Below are 17,577 nucleotides of genomic sequence, written 5' to 3' on the forward strand. Positions count from 1 at the left end.
CTTGAGCAGGTGGAACCGATTCATTCTCTTAGAGACGCGAGCCACGTGATTAGTCCAGTCTCCTCAGCATGCAGACCAGAACATTCCTCTTTACGGTGGTGATGTGCTTTGCCCCATGACCAGCCTGTCATAGCTGGAGAGACAGGCAGGATCCTGGACTCAGACTCCGGAATTGGGCCTTACCTCCCATGCTCTTGTCTTCCTACCTCCTGCTGTAGATGCTGGGGAAAAAAAGACAAAACAAAACACTCTCTCTGTAGACGGTAATTTCTGGTCCTGGATACAGCAGAGCCTGACTGACTCCTTCATAACCTATTCCTTAGGGAAAACCAATGTGATTTTGCTACTTTAATAACAATTGCCTAATAATTTTCTAAACAATATTAAAGGTGTTCTCAAGCAGATGCAGGTGGGCATTGATCTGTGATGAACACCGTTTAATTTCAGGGTGCAGTTAGGGGTACTGTTGGTTTACAGAAGAATGTTACAGCGTCAGTTCTCACTGTGTCTGAGAGGAAGAAATGCAGTTGGCATTCTAAAACCTGACATGGTGCTTGGTGCTTGACCTTTTCTGGGCTTTATTCAGCGTGCGAACATATTTTGGTGCAGCCTATGGAATCTGTGTCTAATGTGTGTGTTTTCTCCCCTCAGAGCGCTGTTGCTGGGCCTGGCTTGCAATCATAACTTGAAGGGGGTTTCTCTTGATCTCAGCAATTGTGAGGTAAGAACATGTTCAGACTGCAGGATGGGAGAGATTATGATAGCCTCAAAATTGCTTTGCCTCTTTCCCGGAAATTGTGATGCTGTGAATCCAGAGGGTATAAATGAAGCAGAAAAACACACATTTTATAGAAGTTTCTGATGTTCTGTATTTTGCAAGTTTTATCTACAAACAGCCACAGAACGCCATTCAGAAAGCATTCAAGTGTGTTTTTAATGACTTGGGGTTTTTTTTTTTTAATTCATTCTTAGCGCCAGTTGCTTAAGTATTTTATGATGAAGCCTTGAGATACAAAAGCCATAGACTAGCTTTACCGTTATGAAAAATGCAATGTTCTGTGTCCCTCACAGGGGACAGATGCGTGTAACCTGACTTGGATTCAGAGTGTGTGCAAGAGAATGACTGTCTTGTCATTCGCCTAATTTTTTAATGTCTCGATTTAAAACAGGAAAATTAAGATGCTTCTCAAAATCACAGCAATTCCAGACCCTTCCTAAGAACACCAAGATAATTTGAGACTAAGAGCCTCTACATTTTAGAGGGTACCTGAACTTTTAGTCTTGAGACTTTCAGTTTGTGCGGAGACCAGTAAGAAAAGACGCAGGTACAAGCCACACGGCCCCTTCAGAGCCTGACTTTACTCAGCACGTCGTACGTGGTTCCTTCTTATCAGGGCTCTAGGTGATGTCCCTTCATTCCTGCTCCTGGGCCTTTCTGCCCACTCTTCTCTCCTCCTGCCACACACTTGCCATTGTCCCTCTTCCCCAAGGCTCCCCTCTCCGAGGATCTAGCTCAAGTCCCGTCTCCTCCATGCCTGCATCAGACTGCTGGGCTTCAATCCGAGTTTGGTCTTTACTAGCTGTGTGGTCCTGCATGAATTAGACGAGACTGCAAGATCTCAGTGTATGCATCTGCAAAATGTAGCAACATAAGTGCCTCTCCCAGTGGCTCATTATGGGGTTTAGAGGAGCTGTGCTTCGCAAAGCGCTTCCTGGGGCATCTGGGACATGTAAGGGTTATTTGCTTATTTGCATGGTTATTTGCACGGTATAAACAACCGTGTTGTTTATCTGTCTGTAGAATTTCCCCCCTGACTGCTTCAGCCCTTGGCGATCTTGTTCTTTTCTGATTGTCTGGTACTTAATGATGGTGACGTGCATTTGGACAGTGACCCATAGGGTGTCCTGCGCAACTGTTCGATTAGCACTTGTGTGCTCTCCTTGCTAGGCCAACTTTCCGGAAGATACTATTTGTGTCTTACTCATTTTGTGTTTCCCTTAGCTCCTAACAAAATGCCAGGTACCAAGCCTCACACTAAATACTGAAGATTGATGCTTTACCTCTTTGAAAGTTCTAGAAACTGACAAGTTTGAAATCATACCATGTAAATTGTTAGTGCAGGATTTTTTTGTTTTTGTTTTTTGAACTGGGGTTAATACCAACTGTGTGCGATTTACTAGTCATTTTGTTTGGAAAAAAGAAAAGCCAAAAGGAACAAAAAACAAAATCCACAAAACCCCTAAAAAAGTGCACTGTCAAATTTTCATGTGTAAATCAGCGTTCTTTTTTTTTTTTATAAGATTTATTTATTTATTTTAGAGAGAGCACAACTGGAGGGGCAGAGAGAGGGGGAAAGAGAATCTCAAGCAGACTCTGTGCTGAGCACAGAGCCCGACGTGGGACTTGATCTCACAACCCTGAGATCATGAACTGAGCCAAAATCAAGAATTGGACACTTAACTGACTGAGCCACCCAGGCGCCCCCAGTGTTCTTTTAGTTATAAAGACAGATCATATAACAGAAACCAAGTCTGGAAATACGAATTAATTGCTTACCGATACTTTCTTACGGGACCTGGCAGTAATAAAAACTTTTGTCTGGGGGGAGGAGTAAGAAGAATGGGGATAGGAAGGGTTATTCTATCAAAAAAAGCAAATTGGTATGAACTTGATTGCTCTCCTAACTCACACTACTGAATGACCCAGATGTTTTACTTTCCTCATTAAATATAGTGACTGCTCTCAGTACAACATCTTCCGTTTAATTCTGTGATCAAAATGGGAAGGGACGTAAGTGATCATCTGGTGCCCATACTTACAGATGGAGAAAGCGAGTTCTAAAGAAGCTGAAATAATCCGGCTTACTAATGGCAGAGTCATGATGAAAGTATGCTTTCCTGATTGTTATTGATTATATGGGTAATTATTAGAACATCAAGTATGATTAGACATTTTCTTCTCAAATAAGTTGTCAGGTGCCATATGCCCAAAGAAGACTGTGTTACATCACTGTGTAGCTTGTTCTTTAAACTCCTTTGTGATCCGACTGGGAGTAACTTTAAAAGACAGTCCTATTTGGCGAACTGATAAAATTGACATTTTTATAGGTCAGAAATGGCAGGCTGTTGGCAATTTCATATGGTTCCACCCAATGTCTCCTAGACTTTTCCTTTATAATTTTTTTTCTTATAAGGCAGGAATCCAGATCAAATGATTGCTCTCTGATGGTAGGGTTGGCCATTACATTACATTGTAATTACAATATAATTACATTACATGTAATTACAATGATAATTACAACTTCCTTTTGGTCATTCGTTCATGGATTCTGTGATGCAGCGGTACTGCTGAGAGATGGGGACCCTCCAGACTACCTTGGTGCCATGTTCTCCCACCATCTTAACGCTTGAATCACAGTCCCAGGGGCCACATTTATAAAGTCACCTTATATTGCTGCTCATGGAAATTGGTGAAACACCAAATTATTTTTCTAAATTAAGGCGTCTTATCACATTTTTCTTCTTACAGACAGGTGTCCAAATCTAACTAGGTTTCACTTTGCTCCTCTCCACGATAGAGTAAATCTCTCCGGTAAAGGTGTTAGGGGTTGTGATATTGTTTGTGTAGAATGCTTGGCCATTTGAGTATTAACTGCTAACCCTTTTAATGATTTGACACTTCAGAGTTTAGGTAGTGCTCTCAGAAAAACTCTTTTGCTGACTTGGAAGTTTAAAATTCTGCATGTGTCTATTTTTTCCTGTTCATTCTCTCTTTAGCCATAGTAGACACAATCCCCTCTACTGTGAGCATGCCAGTCAAAATCATGCAAGCATTCAGCACTTCACGCTCCCTTACGATTAGCTAAATTTCCCCACCTGTGGTGGTGGGGATGAAACTTCTTCCTGACACCAGGTCATCTTGGAAGTCATTTCCACAGGGGCGACTGACGAGGTGAGGGGCTGGCCTGAGAGGAGTCACCTGTCCAACGTATAATACTGGACAGCTTCTGATGTGGGCACTCAACAAGTTCATTCTCCCCTAATGATGCCTTTCCTACAATAGTCTATCCCAGCCACGGCAGCAAAGAACAAATGTGAAATACTGTGAAGTCTTTGTACATTTATAAGTAAATAGTTCCTTTTATTTACAAAATAGCTACTTGCCACTGGTTAATTTTAAAATCAGGTTTGTATGGGTGTTACAGAAGATAAATGGCCATCATCTAAGATGGTGGTTGAGTTTATTGGGAGGAGAGAGGAAAGTAACTTTCAAGTCAGAATTGTTTATAGAGATGGAAAAGGGGCTATGATCAATGGTATTGTAATAACGTTGTAGGGTGTCAGATGGTGACCACACTTATCATTGTGAGCATTTAATGTATTGAATTGTTGAGTCACTGTATTATATACCTGAAACAAATATAACACTGTGTGTCAACTATAGTTGAGTGTTTTTTTTTTTTTTAAGTGTCTACATAAGAAGCTTGGTTTAAGCAAATGATTTTTGGTTTTAGCGTTGCTGCTTCCCTTCACTGTTCATGCTCACCTGTCCCGGTGAGTTGTCCCTGTGGTTCTCAGAGTATTTCTGTATTTCCTTGAGAGAGGCATTTCACGTTCATCAGTTTGAATGAGAACGGAGATTTATACTTAATGCTATTAAAAATAAAAGTACCATGCTGGTGTTTACATGTGGAGTTACTTTCCTCCAATACAAACTTCATTGTTCTTTGGAAACCTAAATCCTAAATTTGAGGCTGCAGTCTTCTGATCTGTGAGGGCTAAGTTAATAAGTATTGAAATTAAGCTTTCATTTATACATAACGTCTCCACTTAGAGAAAAAGAACACCTGCGTTCCTTAAGGTGTCCCCCTTGAAATATGTTACCCGTTCATCTTCTTTCCCTTGGTCTTTTCAGTACCCACAAGGGGAAACCTCTCTAGGAAAAGGATTACAAGTAGTCATGGGAGACAAAAGGGGGTCATTGCAAAGGGTGGGTACTTTGGAATCAGAAAGGCGCCCTCTGAAACCTGGCTCAGCCACTTGGCTTGCCTTCCTTCAGCCTTTGGTTCTCACCTGTGGAATGGAGATTTTAAGTTGGTGGGACAGTATTTGGCACCGTGCCGAGCCCGGCGCATGCGGGCCGTAATTTGGGAGGGAAGAGAATTACTACAGTGAAGCCTTACTTTGAATGTCAGCGTTCACAGCATGGGTCAGCATGGCCTGTCTGAAAAATTTTTATTTAGAAGCCATATATATGTTCTGCCTTTTTTGAAACATTTTTGGGAATTGCCTTCAAAGCTATTTTAAATCTTTCAAGAAGAATTAGTCTCATCCATTTTATAGTCATACCTGATTTCGAACACAAAACCGTATCACCCTCTATGGCCCAACTTGTCTCTGAATGGCCTGTGGCTGATCCTAATTCACTCTCAAAAGGGTAAGGATGGTAAGGATTCAGCATCCGTGTGCATGTTCAAAGAAATGCGTTCCATTGCCCTCAAAGTTAGTTCCAAAAGAAGCATTTCAGAACTGTTTTATATGGTAGTAGTGAAATTGGCATGTGGATGTATTCTCCCCACGTGCCTGTCTACCTGAAGGGAGGCCGTGGGTCTGTCATTTTGTCCTGTGTTGAGAACTCTTTTTCATAGTCCTCCTTCAGGAGAGTAGGTAAGTGCTGCAACTGAATTCTTCCACCTCACTCTCCTTCCAAGTGAGAGAAAAATCTCTGAGGCTTCAAAGGAGACGCAAAGGCTAATCACAGCTGAGAATTAGGTGTAGATCTGGGTGTGGAGTTAATTCTTTTAAGGAGAAACTTCCCTGCACCTCATTCCACAGTTCATGGCAAGATGCTTTGATGATATGTAGAAAGAGGAGCCCCGGATACTAAAATTTGTAATGAGTAGACATTGCTGCAAGCGAATAGGAACTTCTGAGGCAATTCCATCCGACTTGACAGTGCTTCACCCGGCTTTGAGGTGCGAAGGCAGGTGTGCTGTGTGTGTGTGTGGGGGGGGGTTCTAACCGTAGAACCCCCCCACGGATCAGTCTCCCGTTGGGCCCCTGCGAGTGGGATGCAAAGCGGAAACTGTTGTCACAGCAGGAAGCATATTGGAAGCAATATAAAACACACAACTGTTTGCACCTAGAAAATGACTGTTTATATCTAGTTTCTTAGGTTCTGAATTTCCTTTTGGCGTCAGATCCTGCTAGCAAGAGGACAGTTTGAACCCGATCTTGTCAAACCACTTTTGTCCTTTGGAGAAACCTACGCTATTCACAGTTTTAGGCGAGAAAATTTCCCAGGATAAAAAATGTTTTTTAATTGCAATTGGGACCCCTGTAGAAGAACAATGATAATTTGGGGAGTTATTTTATTTTTAAATCTGTAATATTTGCCACATCTTTTTAAATGGCAAGTGATCTTGAAGAAAGAAAATGAATGATTTTTTTTAAAGGTTTTATTTATTTAAGAGGGAGAGAGAGCGCGAGCGTGGGGTGAGAAGGAGAGGGAGAGAAGCAGACTCCCAACTGAGTGGGGAGCCTGACACGGGGCTCGATCCCTGGACCCTGAGATCCTGACCTGAGCTGAAATCAAGAGTCGGACGGTCAACTGACTGAGCCCCCAGGTGTGCCCCAAAGGAAAATGAATTTTCCAAATAAAAGTTCTGTCTAGATTTTAGTTTTCCTTGCTTCTCTTGTCCCCATTATGGCTATTTGAGTATTAGATGCAGCTATTCACTTAGAACTATGAGTAACACCTGAAATGTTCCACCATTCTCGAGTGAGAGGACACTTCTCTGTGGAAAGAAATGTGAGTTTATTTTTTAACTTTTCAAAAAGTATTCAGTGATTCAGTCACATTGACTCCTCTTTGATCTTGCTTTCTTTTAAATAAGGCTAGTGTGTGGGATCCAAATGAGGGTAATTTAAAAACCAGTTTTACACGCACACATGTAGACACAGCCTCTAATTATGCAAATTCATTTAAAAGGATTTTCATTTACAGTAATGGAAAAGCTTTTACTGTTTTGGGAAAGCTTTAGCTTTGGGGGAGTTTTAGGCATCTAATAACTTGTGAATTCAATTGAATGTTCTTGGTAACTGAGGATCAGTTATTTTCTTAAATTTTTGATTTTGGTTTGGGGAGCAGATTTTAGTTGGAAGTGTTTTTCTGACTCTTGCTTTTTTACATGGTATATTGATAAAGGCTTCAGCTTCTCTATTCTGTTTACTGCTGATAACGTGTTTTCATTTTTTCTCCTTGGGCTTTCCTTAGCTTGGCCACTGTGTAAGTACTTTATGAATCAAATTAGGGTCTGTGGATATATTTGATTGTTTTTTAGCTATTGGAAAATGTTAGTTTTATGGGTATATGCTACAAATATTATCAGTCGAGAGTATTTGTAAAATAAACAGAATTGAGCACTTAAATGTCACCTGTATTTTCCATATCTGTAAATGGAATATTTTTACTGTACTTTATAATATTAACAAGTAGAGATTTTCTTGTAGAAATTTTACTACTCAACAGAGACATCACTAACAGCAAATAATCAAATTGTGGAGACTTAGGCACTTATGTTTATCTTCTCAAAAGTGTCATTTTTTCATGCTCTGAATATCAAATTATGTTTCTTCGAAGTGTTTGCCTGAAATATTTTTTGCTTTAACTTTGACGTAGTCTGAATATACATTCACTTCTTCGAGTATTAACAAGCTGTGATCTGAAGTCGTGCTTCTCAAAACTATTTGTGGTGAAAACCTGGTTGTTATTTTTTTTTTTTAATTTCCATTTTATCATAAACCAGTACTTTTGTAAAAATACAATAAAAATATATAAAAAAGAAAGATTTAAAAAGACATAAAAAATACAAACCCTCATTTTTTTGTTATCAGATGCAACAAACCTAAAATGATTATTGCTAAGATTTCTAAAATATTTATAGTCAATTTCTGTACTTATTTTACCTAAGACCAGTAGCAAACTTTGCAGACTGCCACCTATCCGTGGACCACACTTTGAGTAGCATCTGCCAGGGCGAGTGTAGAGATGATGTGATGAAGCTGGGCTCGGGACATGTGGGTAGGCTCGAGAGTGCCTGGGAATAACAACCACATGTAGTAAAATACCTGCTGATTCTTGGCAATTGCTCCACACATTGGGTTATAAGCCCCTCAACTGTGGGGTTCATTGTTCTTGGTTTCCCTGGAGTATGTAGACCAGCCTCCTGGGCAGGTGTGTCTCTGTGTGATATTCCCCTTTAGAGTTTACTTCGGGTCCCCCAGAGTAATCTGCTGTCACCGTAGAAAGTAGGGAAGGCTGAATTTAAATACCTCAACTGAAATACTCCTGAATAAAGAGCAATCCCAAAACTGCTTGACACCCAAGGAGCCAGGGGAATTGGCAGGTTTGGGTTCCAAGTACCATGAAAATATTGCATCTAAAATAGTGAAATAAGGATTCTTTAAAGTCTTACATCAAAACTTGCACAAGTTCTAGGGAGTAGCATTTTGCATTTTACACTTGGTATAGAAACTTAGATACATTTTAATTTTCTTACATCAATAGAGAAGCACTATGTTCCCTTAGTACATAATAGGTTCCCAATAAATGATAGTTTCTTTCCCTTATTAAATAGTAAGCCGGGCAAAGAGGCCATAGCTCAGGAAATTTGCATCCTTTACAATCCTTTACATATGGTAGGAACTCAAATAGTTGCTGAGTGGAGAATAAAAAGATATTCTGACCTCTGTAGATATGCTTTTGGTTTTGTGGGAAAAGATGCAAAGTATTGAGTCTTATAGGATGCCTGTCTCTTTAAATAAATGAGGTCATGAAGTGAGAATTAGTTTTGCTATAAGGCAACCATAACAATATTTTAAATTGATCTAAAATCTTTTTCTTCTGTGGCTCGATGAGTTTATACAAATCATTTCATAATCACCTTTCAGTGTTTACTTTGTAATCGTGAGACTGCACACCGTTTCGGTGGGAAGGCGGGCTGGGTCCTTCACGAAGTGGATGACAGTCAACAACACTTCATCTTCATTGTCTCCTTTGATTGTTTTGCTGCTACTTGGTGGAGTTCTACCCTGAAATCTGGAATATTCAAACAAAATCCATATCAGTTTCCCATGTATAAAAGGGAATTGTTAGGTTCCCAAAAGTCAGAAGTGAAGACAGTTCTTGTGGGCTGGTAGAGGCTGGTTCCCCATGCTGACACAGAGTATGGTCTCCATCTTCTGTTTCTTTTTCTAGCGATTTCCAGAGTTCGGTGCTATGGGAAACAGTAGCAATGACTAGTGATTGGCTCTTTACCACTGATGGTAGCTATGGAGTTGATAAGAGTTCACTTGTTCTTTGGCACCAAGTTGGAGACTGTATCTCCTGCTTTTTATTTTTTTTGGTTCCACGTCCAGTAGGTGACTGCTTCACCTTGTGTGTGGTTTGTGTTTCTCCAGCTGAGATCAGGAGGTGCACAAGTATTAGAAGGCTGCATCGCCGAAATCCACAACATCACCAGCTTAGATATCTCTGATAATGGTAAGTCAGAAACCAGAAAAGAAACAGAAATATTATCTGAAGCAAGTTAGTAAGGGGAAAATAGAAAGCTCAACCTAGACAACACCTTAATGAATGTGTTATCTCACTTCTTGACCAATAGGGCTGTTAAGTTTAACAGAATTTATTTATGGAATAAGTCGATACCAAAAGTCTTGCTAAGTTGATGCCATGGCCAAAAAGAAAAGAAGTCAGTTAAAAAAAAAAACATCATCAGAACATCAATAACGATCTTGATCTGACCTTTTGCATTCTTGGTGATAATAAAATAAAATCCTTGTTTATTTACTCAGAAACTTGTTTCATTAGCTTCACTTCTGCCAAATTACAGTAGCATGAGAGTAGGAGCCTGTTTAGTTCGCATAGTCAGCTGAAGTTACCTACCAGCAGACGGGATGTTAGAATCTTCTCTTACACAATTGTGGGCAGAGGTGAGACTCCTCCTTTCCCTGTCCCTTGCTGAGAGAATGAATTTATCCCTGTGAAATAATAGGACATGAAAAGAGAGCAAAAAATTCCTTTGAAAATGAAAGATTAGAATCCCAGGGCCCTCGGGACGGTAGAGAAAGTCATCCAAGTTCATGTCACCTTTGCTTAATTGTGTTCCGGCTGAGAATTTATTTATACACATGTGTTTTGATTATCTGCTTACTCTGATTCTTTCCAGGTTTAGAATCTGACCTATCCACCTTAATAGTGTGGCTCAGTAAAAACAGATCAATACAACACCTGGCATTAGGCAAAAATTTTAATAATATGAAATCCAAGTAAGAGTTTTGAATTTTTTTTTATATGATGATGAAAATAAGCAACCTCGTGAAAGCTTTTGATTTGATTCCACTGTCCACATCTTTAAAATCTCTTTAGAAATCTGACACCTGTGTTGGACAACTTAGTGCAGATGATTCAAGATGAAGAATCGGTGAGTATTGTTTCTACCGAGTTAATGTTGCTACACTTTCAGATAATTTTATCTATATATACCATTTCTATTGTTTTTTTAATGGAATAAATATTTATGCTTTAGTACAGTTAAATAATGTATTTAAAATTGCTCACTCTTCATTTCAACTCATTACTAAGCCTAAGAAAGTTGGTCACCCATCTTAAATTGCTTCTAGAGCTCTAGTGTCCTTCTTCTAGTTTTATTCCCTTCAGTTGCTCCTGGCCAAGACTTGGTTCTGGGTAAAGAAATTTAATTTTAAATAGTATCCTATTTTGCTGCCCTTTAAGGTGCATTAGAAAAAAGAAAAAAGATACATATTTTTAAGATTTATTTTAGAGAGAAAGAGAGAGAGCATGAACAGGAGGGGCAGAGGGAGAGGGAGAGAGAATTTCAAGCAGACTCTGCGCATAATGAGAAGCCGGATTTGGGACTGGATCTCATGACCCTGAGATCATGACCTAAGCCAAAACCAAGAGTCGGATGCTTAACTGACTCTGCCACCCAGGGGCCCTGAGAAAAAGATATTTTATGGACAAAGCAAGAAGCCCTCTGCTATCAATTCCTTTAACTTAAACCCGGTGTATCTTAATATTTTGTACCTTACATTTTACTGATGCTCTTTAAAAGTTTGTCCATTACTTATTTTAGTCCTGTTTGGCCACCAACCAGCTTTTACAGTTCCTAAAACCCAAATCAACACGTATTCCTACGACAAAGACTCACATTATTAATGTTTTGTGACAGCTACTTTGTAGGTCATAAGAGTGATTTCCTCTATGAATCATGTGAGATAGGACACATTTTTAAAAAGTGTCATTTTCCCTCTTGAGTTCATACAGGATAGAAGCAAATTCTATTAGGACTGTAAGCTAACTTTTCTGAGCAAGCTAAGGGGCGAGGAGAGGTGGAGACTGGAACTTTTCCTTGCTTCTCCTTGCCCACACTCTCTATATGGCTCTAACCTGGAGGGTGCGAGAAAATTCGGTTTTCCTGCCTCTTCGTTGTGTGGGTATAATTTCCAACCTATGGACTAGAAATGAAACTCATTATTATTTAATGAATGTGGGCACTTCTCTCTGTCCCCATTTGGTAACACCTTGTTTTGTTACTTTTTTACTGGGTTATTAAAATTAGGGGCATAAATCAGAATTGATACAGTTTTGCATATTTAATTTGACTTTATACCACCCTGCTTTAAGTTTCTGATTTCACAGTCTTGGCCCAGTTTTAAGAGATTGAGGAAGCTTATATTGCAGAATCCCATTTGATATTCGTCCCCAAATACTTGTTTCTTAGTGCATATTTTAGGAAAATTTACATTTTATGAAAAATAGATTTTAAAAATTTCATGTTTTGCTTAAATACATGAGGGTCTTCTGTTTCTGTAATTCCAAAAGTCTCTCACTTAAAAACAATGTTGATATTTAAAACACACCTCAAAACATATTTGCAGGTGGGAAAGTTTGCTATGTAAATGTGAATTCTGTCAAGTTACAAGTTTGCTGCTAATAATATACAGTGGAAAGAAAGCTCTTTATGTTCATGTCACTGAAAAGTACGTGGCTTTTTCAGAAAGCAATTACCTTCTATTTTTTCCTAGTTCTGAATTAGTAATGTGCAAAACAATTCAGAATGATTAGGAGCTGAGTCTTGCGACTCTAAAAATTCCACCAATAACTGACACAATTGGGCTGTCTTTTTATTTTATTTTTTAAAGGTTTCTACATATATAAAATCATCTCTTGCTTTGTACGTTTTGACCTTGTATTTATAGAGCCTGTCCTTTGACAGCCCGTGGAATACTGTCTTCGCCTCGTGTTGCACGTTGTATTTGGTTGGAAAACCTAGATGCCCGGGCCTCCAATGTCACTTTCAACTACAGACCGTGTTTGACAGGCCGTTGTGACTGGAGCCCTGGGACAGTAACGCGGAGGGGCCAAGATGCCAGGGAATCTTGTTTTGAAGTATTACACACAAACCCATGTTGTAACCAGTGGAAGGGAACATATTTCTCCTGGGAGTGCCTGTAGCAAGGAGACAGATTCTCAGATTAAGCATGTTCAGCTGTGAAAAGAAATAGTAAGATTTCAAATAGTAATATTGCATGGAAGTTCAACAAATCAAGAAGGGATGACCTTATAAATATGCATGCAATTCAGGCTCTTCTGTTCACATTAATGACCCTACCTATTATGTTTAAGTGTTAACTGGGGTGTATTTGAGTTTGAATATAGTACTGGAATCCCTGCTTGCTAGCTTGGAGACTTGGCAGCTTTCCAGAATGAGGAAGAAGCCGTAATATATCATTTTTTGTAGTAGTTGAATAGAGATTATTGAAATGATGAGAGATGTGATTAGAGCTTTTTATTAAAGGAACCTTGCATTTGTTTTCATTTAAAACATTAAGGTTCCCGAGGCTGGAGCCTTTTAGTTAAGTTTTTTTTTCCATTTCCTTGAGTGTGGGATTTTAACATTAACGCAACCTCCCTAAAGCTGCCTGCGTCTAAACATATGCAGGCTTTCTGGTATTCGGTGCCTTAGCACTTACCATGCCGTTTCATTTTAGAAATGTGATTCAAGTTAACAGATTACCTTTTGATTTTACCGTAGCTGTATTAGGTTTAGAAAACATGGCCAAATTTGGACAGTAAGGGTAGTAAGTGTGGTCACTTGGTGAAACTATAGTCACATGCATAATGCTGCTTGTGGGTAACTGAGTCTTGAAGCCATTGGTGCCCCCATCCCACCTCCTGCAGCCTTTTGGCAGATGAACCTTGAACAAATCAACGTCGGGTGGTTGAGTGGGTACAGACAGACGCCACGCAGCGTCTCCAGGTACATCTTGAGAGCCCGGATCCCATGGGCCCTGGTGGAGCATAGATGGCCCTAGCTGCCATGTCCCCCTCCCTGTAATGTCAGCCTGTTTATGGAATAAGAATCTAGAACTGTGTAGTATGGCTGGGCCACTCAAGACCACCTGAAGCAACCCGGAAGACATCCAGGTCCCCCAGGGAAGACTGAGTTCTGACGGTCGGGGCCACATTGGTTCAGGTTCTAGAATTCTCCCTGCTTCATTCATTCCGTTCTGGCTGAACTCAGGAATTGCCAATTCAGATGCCTACGGGGCTGGTCTGGAGGCATAAACAAGTTTTTTGGGGCCAGACAGAACCTGCTTCTGGGCCACGTGGTCTACAGTCCCTGGCTGAAATGGACAGCAAGCGAGCTGGTTTGGATTCACCATCCAGCTTATGGCAATAAAAAAGTCACAGACGTTTGACGTTTTCTCTTTTTTAAGAAATTACATGTGTTCTGATTAGTACTTCTAAGATAAAACAGAGGACGATCATCAAAAGGATCAAGGATAAGCTTCGAGGGGCCCAGAGCACAAAATCCATTCCGTTCTGCGACTTTCTAACTGTGTGATCTCGGTTGAGTCACTTAGCCTGTGTCTCATTTGGGAGATGGGGATAACAATACCGAGTATGTAACACGTAAGTGTTGGGGGATTCTATGATTAATACATAAAAAAAGCTGGAATGGTGGTTAAGGATAGTATGTGTTCAGTAAATGTCAGCTATTACTAGTCTTGGCTGGCTTTTATTTTGCATTGGTCCTCTGCTAGTATTTTAAGATGTCATTTCACCTTGCATAAAAATAGAAGGTAAAAAGGATAGCGTAGCCGTACAGAAGCTCGGAAATTTCATGTGCTCTTCTTATTTATTTCTTCCTGTCCTGCACTTTTTTTTAAAGATTTTTTTAAAATTTATTCGACAGAGAGAGACATAGCGAGAGAGGGAACACAAGCAGGGGGAGTGGGAGAGGGAGAAGCAGGCTTCCCGCGGAGCAGGGAGCCCGATGCGGGGCTCGATCCCAGGTCCCTGGGATCATGACCTGAGCCGAAGTCAGAGGCTTAACGACTGAGCCCCCCAGGCGCCCCTTCCTGTCCTCCACTTTAAAAGAGCTGGCAACTGCCACTCCAGGTGTCCTTCCACACTTCCCTTAGGAGAGCGGTGGCCAGTGTTCAGCACTGAAACCCAAGCTCTCCATGTGTATCCAGAACCTTCAGGTCCCATTCATCAGCGTCTTTGAGCCAGAGTTTCAAAACGAGACGCTCTGGATGTGTGCAGCAGGTACCTCCCTGGTGATTCTCCATGAAACGGGTCATGGAGGGCGGAGGCTGCTTCCACCAGACCGTGTCACTGCTTGCTGCCCCTTGTTCCCTCCTCAGCCCCTGCAGTCCTTGTCCCTGGCCGACTCAAAACTCAAGACCGAGGTCACCATCCTCATCAATGCCCTGGGAAGCAACACCTCTCTGACCAAAGTGGACATCAGTGGGAACGGGATGGGGGACATGGGAGCGAAGATGCTGGCCAAAGCCCTGCAGATCAACACCAAGCTCAGGTACGCGGGTCAGGCACTCGGCCCTGAGACGAGGATGCTTGCCCTAAGGAGGGCCCTAGAAAGCTCTGGAAGAGATTCTGGCCCCCCAGCATTGGAGAGCCGGCGACCGTTTCAAGTCTTTTGTCAAAATCCTGGGGATGGCAGGGGGCGTCCCAAAGTTAGACATTGTGATTCCTGCGAGCTGTTGTCTTACAGATTTCCACTGTGGTATAAAACCCAAGTGAGAACTGGGCAGCGTCCTGTTTCACGGTGTTGGCAGCTGTGAGGGGAGGGGCAGTGAGCAGAGCCAGGAAGACGGAAGGTCCAACACGAGGGCCTTCCCTGTCCTTGGCTGTGAGCCCGTCACCTCCCCTCCCCCACTGCTGCCGATATAAAGACTTAAAACCCTAGGGACGCAGGAGGTGCCTTGGTTAAAGGCAAGTTCATGCTGGGTGCTAACTGTTCTGTGTAGTGGTTTTCAACCACTTGTAGAGTTTCCCAAGTGTGGCTTTTCTTAAGGACTGGCTACTTGGTAACCACTGTTATTAAGGACCACATTACCATCCATCCTTCGGAGAGATCCAGTTGCTCCCGAGTCCAGCAGTCTGGTAAACGAATATTTAATTCACATTGCTCTTCAAGGGGCTCTTTCCTGATGTTTCTGGATACTTCCCTTGCCCTCCTGAACTTTCTGTCTACACTGAAGCCAAAAACTGCAGTAATTTCTCTGAAGGTCAGAGTGTATGTAAAAAGAAAGTCCTTGAGATCAAGAAGGGAAAGCCATTAGAGGTGTGATTCTTGGATCAGACGAATAAAAACTGCTTCATGTGGCAGGTGAATCGACAGACACCAAAATACCTCTGAAGTGCTCACATTCTGAAAGTGAAATAGTACTTTTCTTCCAAAATAGATTGTGTTTAAAAAGTAAACAACATCTATTTATGGAAACCAAGGGTTTACCAGCAGAGTGAGAACTTTCTGGGTTGGCTGATCATACCATGTCAGGGCAGTGATGAAAACAGAAGACAGACTCCTTTTAGTTACTTAGGATGGACAAAAGTCTCAGGACCCGAACTTCTTTGTGCTGGACAAGGGATTTTTAGCATCTTTTATAAACAGCTCTAGCTTCAGACATGAGTACTAGAATACTATTTGGAGAATATCAGAGAAATCAGGTTTCAGAGTTTCCTGGCTGCAAAGCATCAGGTAACATCATGGCAAGTTAATGAGTATGCTGTGGCTTTTATTGTGTTTTTTTGGTACTTATATGAGCAGTAAATGGGTTAAGAATGTAATGTTGGAGGAAATGCTCATCCTTGCCGTATCTAAGTTGATGTAATTCCTTGCCTATCATGCAAAAATACCTAGATGATGTGGTCTACAAGAGATTCATTTTCAGTAGGAGAATCATTTCCTCGATCCCTAAATGTCTGATCATTTATGTGACTTGGTTTTCCGACAGGACTGTCATATGGGACAAGAACAACATTACCGCACAAGGCTTTCAGGATATAGCTGTTGCTATGGAAAAGTAAGTTTTAATTGGGACTTCTGTCTGGGAAAATACAAAGAAACCAATGGTGTCTGTGTTACCTATGGTGTGATGGAGGTAGCAATGAATTTGGATCCAGAAGATCTGGGTCTGAGTTAGCCAATGCTACCCAGCCATGGGACCCGGGAAAACATGGACGTTGTTCTGGCGTGAGTTTCTTAGTCTGTCCACGAGGGCAGAGATGCACCATCGTCATGAGGATTAAATGAGATCATGGTGGAGGGGCCACACGATGGTCACCTGGCTTTTCCTTGTGGTTTCACATTCTCTTTCCATCGGGTCTTGTCTTTTTTGCCAATTGTGACAACTTAGAATACAGTGGAGAGAAGAAAGCCGAGCTCCAGACAATAAACCTGAAATCGATGGACGGCAGGCTAACTTATTGCTGTCAAAGGCTTTATTATTTATTACCATAGTAACTAAAGCCTGCAATTATTGTTTATTGTCGAATTTACTTTCCTGGTAAACAAAACGAGGCAATAACATGAAGATGGCTGGAAGAAATTCTAGAAATTTGGTTCTTTTTGAGCTCTTCAGTCCTCATACTGTATTCTGAAGGCAGAGATGATCAAAGAAGGTTTACAGCATTAGAAATGAGTGGTTACAAAATGTGGGTGGGAAATAAAGGGCTAGTAGCATAGAAGCTCGTCTCCTGGGGAAGGGATCAGGGAATGCTCATTATTGGTGTTTTTTTCCCAGATTTCCCTTCATGCATGAGGCCTCCTGGGTGGAGCTCTCATGCCCAGCATGGTATCATGGATAAAACAATGAATCATGGAACACCACATCAAAAACTAATGATATAATGTATGGTGATTAACATAACAATAAAAAAAAAACCTTAAAAACTCCTTAAAAGAGTTAAACTAAAAAAAAACAAAAAACAAACCCTAGGCCTGGAAAAAAGAGCCCTCCATTCAGTCCCCGGCTCTGTCACCAGCAAGCCTATCCTCTTGAGCAAAGCATCGCACCTTTCTGATCAATTCTTTTTTTATAGAGTGAGATCCCTAAGTGGCTTCCAGTTCTAAATCCCAGGGTTCTGATTTAGTCAGGAGCTCATGATAGCAGCCCCACAGACCATCACTAAATGTGGACAAGGCAGCTTGCTCCACCTCTCCCTGGAGCCTTCCCCCTATA

General features: G+C 41.1%; 1 protein-coding gene across 5 annotated transcripts in view; it reads left to right on the plus strand.

Annotated features, from left to right (window-relative positions):
- The window catches only part of CARMIL1 (capping protein regulator and myosin 1 linker 1), a 312,830-nt gene that overhangs the window by 193,777 nt on the left and 101,476 nt on the right, over positions 1-17,577 (plus strand). For all 5 annotated transcript variants that reach the window (XM_028107424.2, XM_028107425.2, XM_028107427.2 and 2 more), the window contains exons 17-22: positions 652-721; positions 9,463-9,544; positions 10,230-10,329; positions 10,430-10,484; positions 14,737-14,909; positions 16,351-16,419. In XM_028107424.2, coding sequence (XP_027963225.1) covers positions 652-721; positions 9,463-9,544; positions 10,230-10,329; positions 10,430-10,484; positions 14,737-14,909; positions 16,351-16,419 — 549 coding nt within the window. The remainder of the gene's footprint in view (positions 1-651; positions 722-9,462; positions 9,545-10,229; positions 10,330-10,429; positions 10,485-14,736; positions 14,910-16,350; positions 16,420-17,577) is intronic.

The sequence above is a fragment of the Eumetopias jubatus genome, unplaced genomic scaffold (genome assembly GCF_037043125.1).
Source record: "Eumetopias jubatus isolate StellerSeaLion01/CBP00866 unplaced genomic scaffold, mEumJub1_p1.0 scaffold_6, whole genome shotgun sequence".
Taxonomy (NCBI): Eukaryota; Metazoa; Chordata; class Mammalia; order Carnivora; family Otariidae; genus Eumetopias; species Eumetopias jubatus.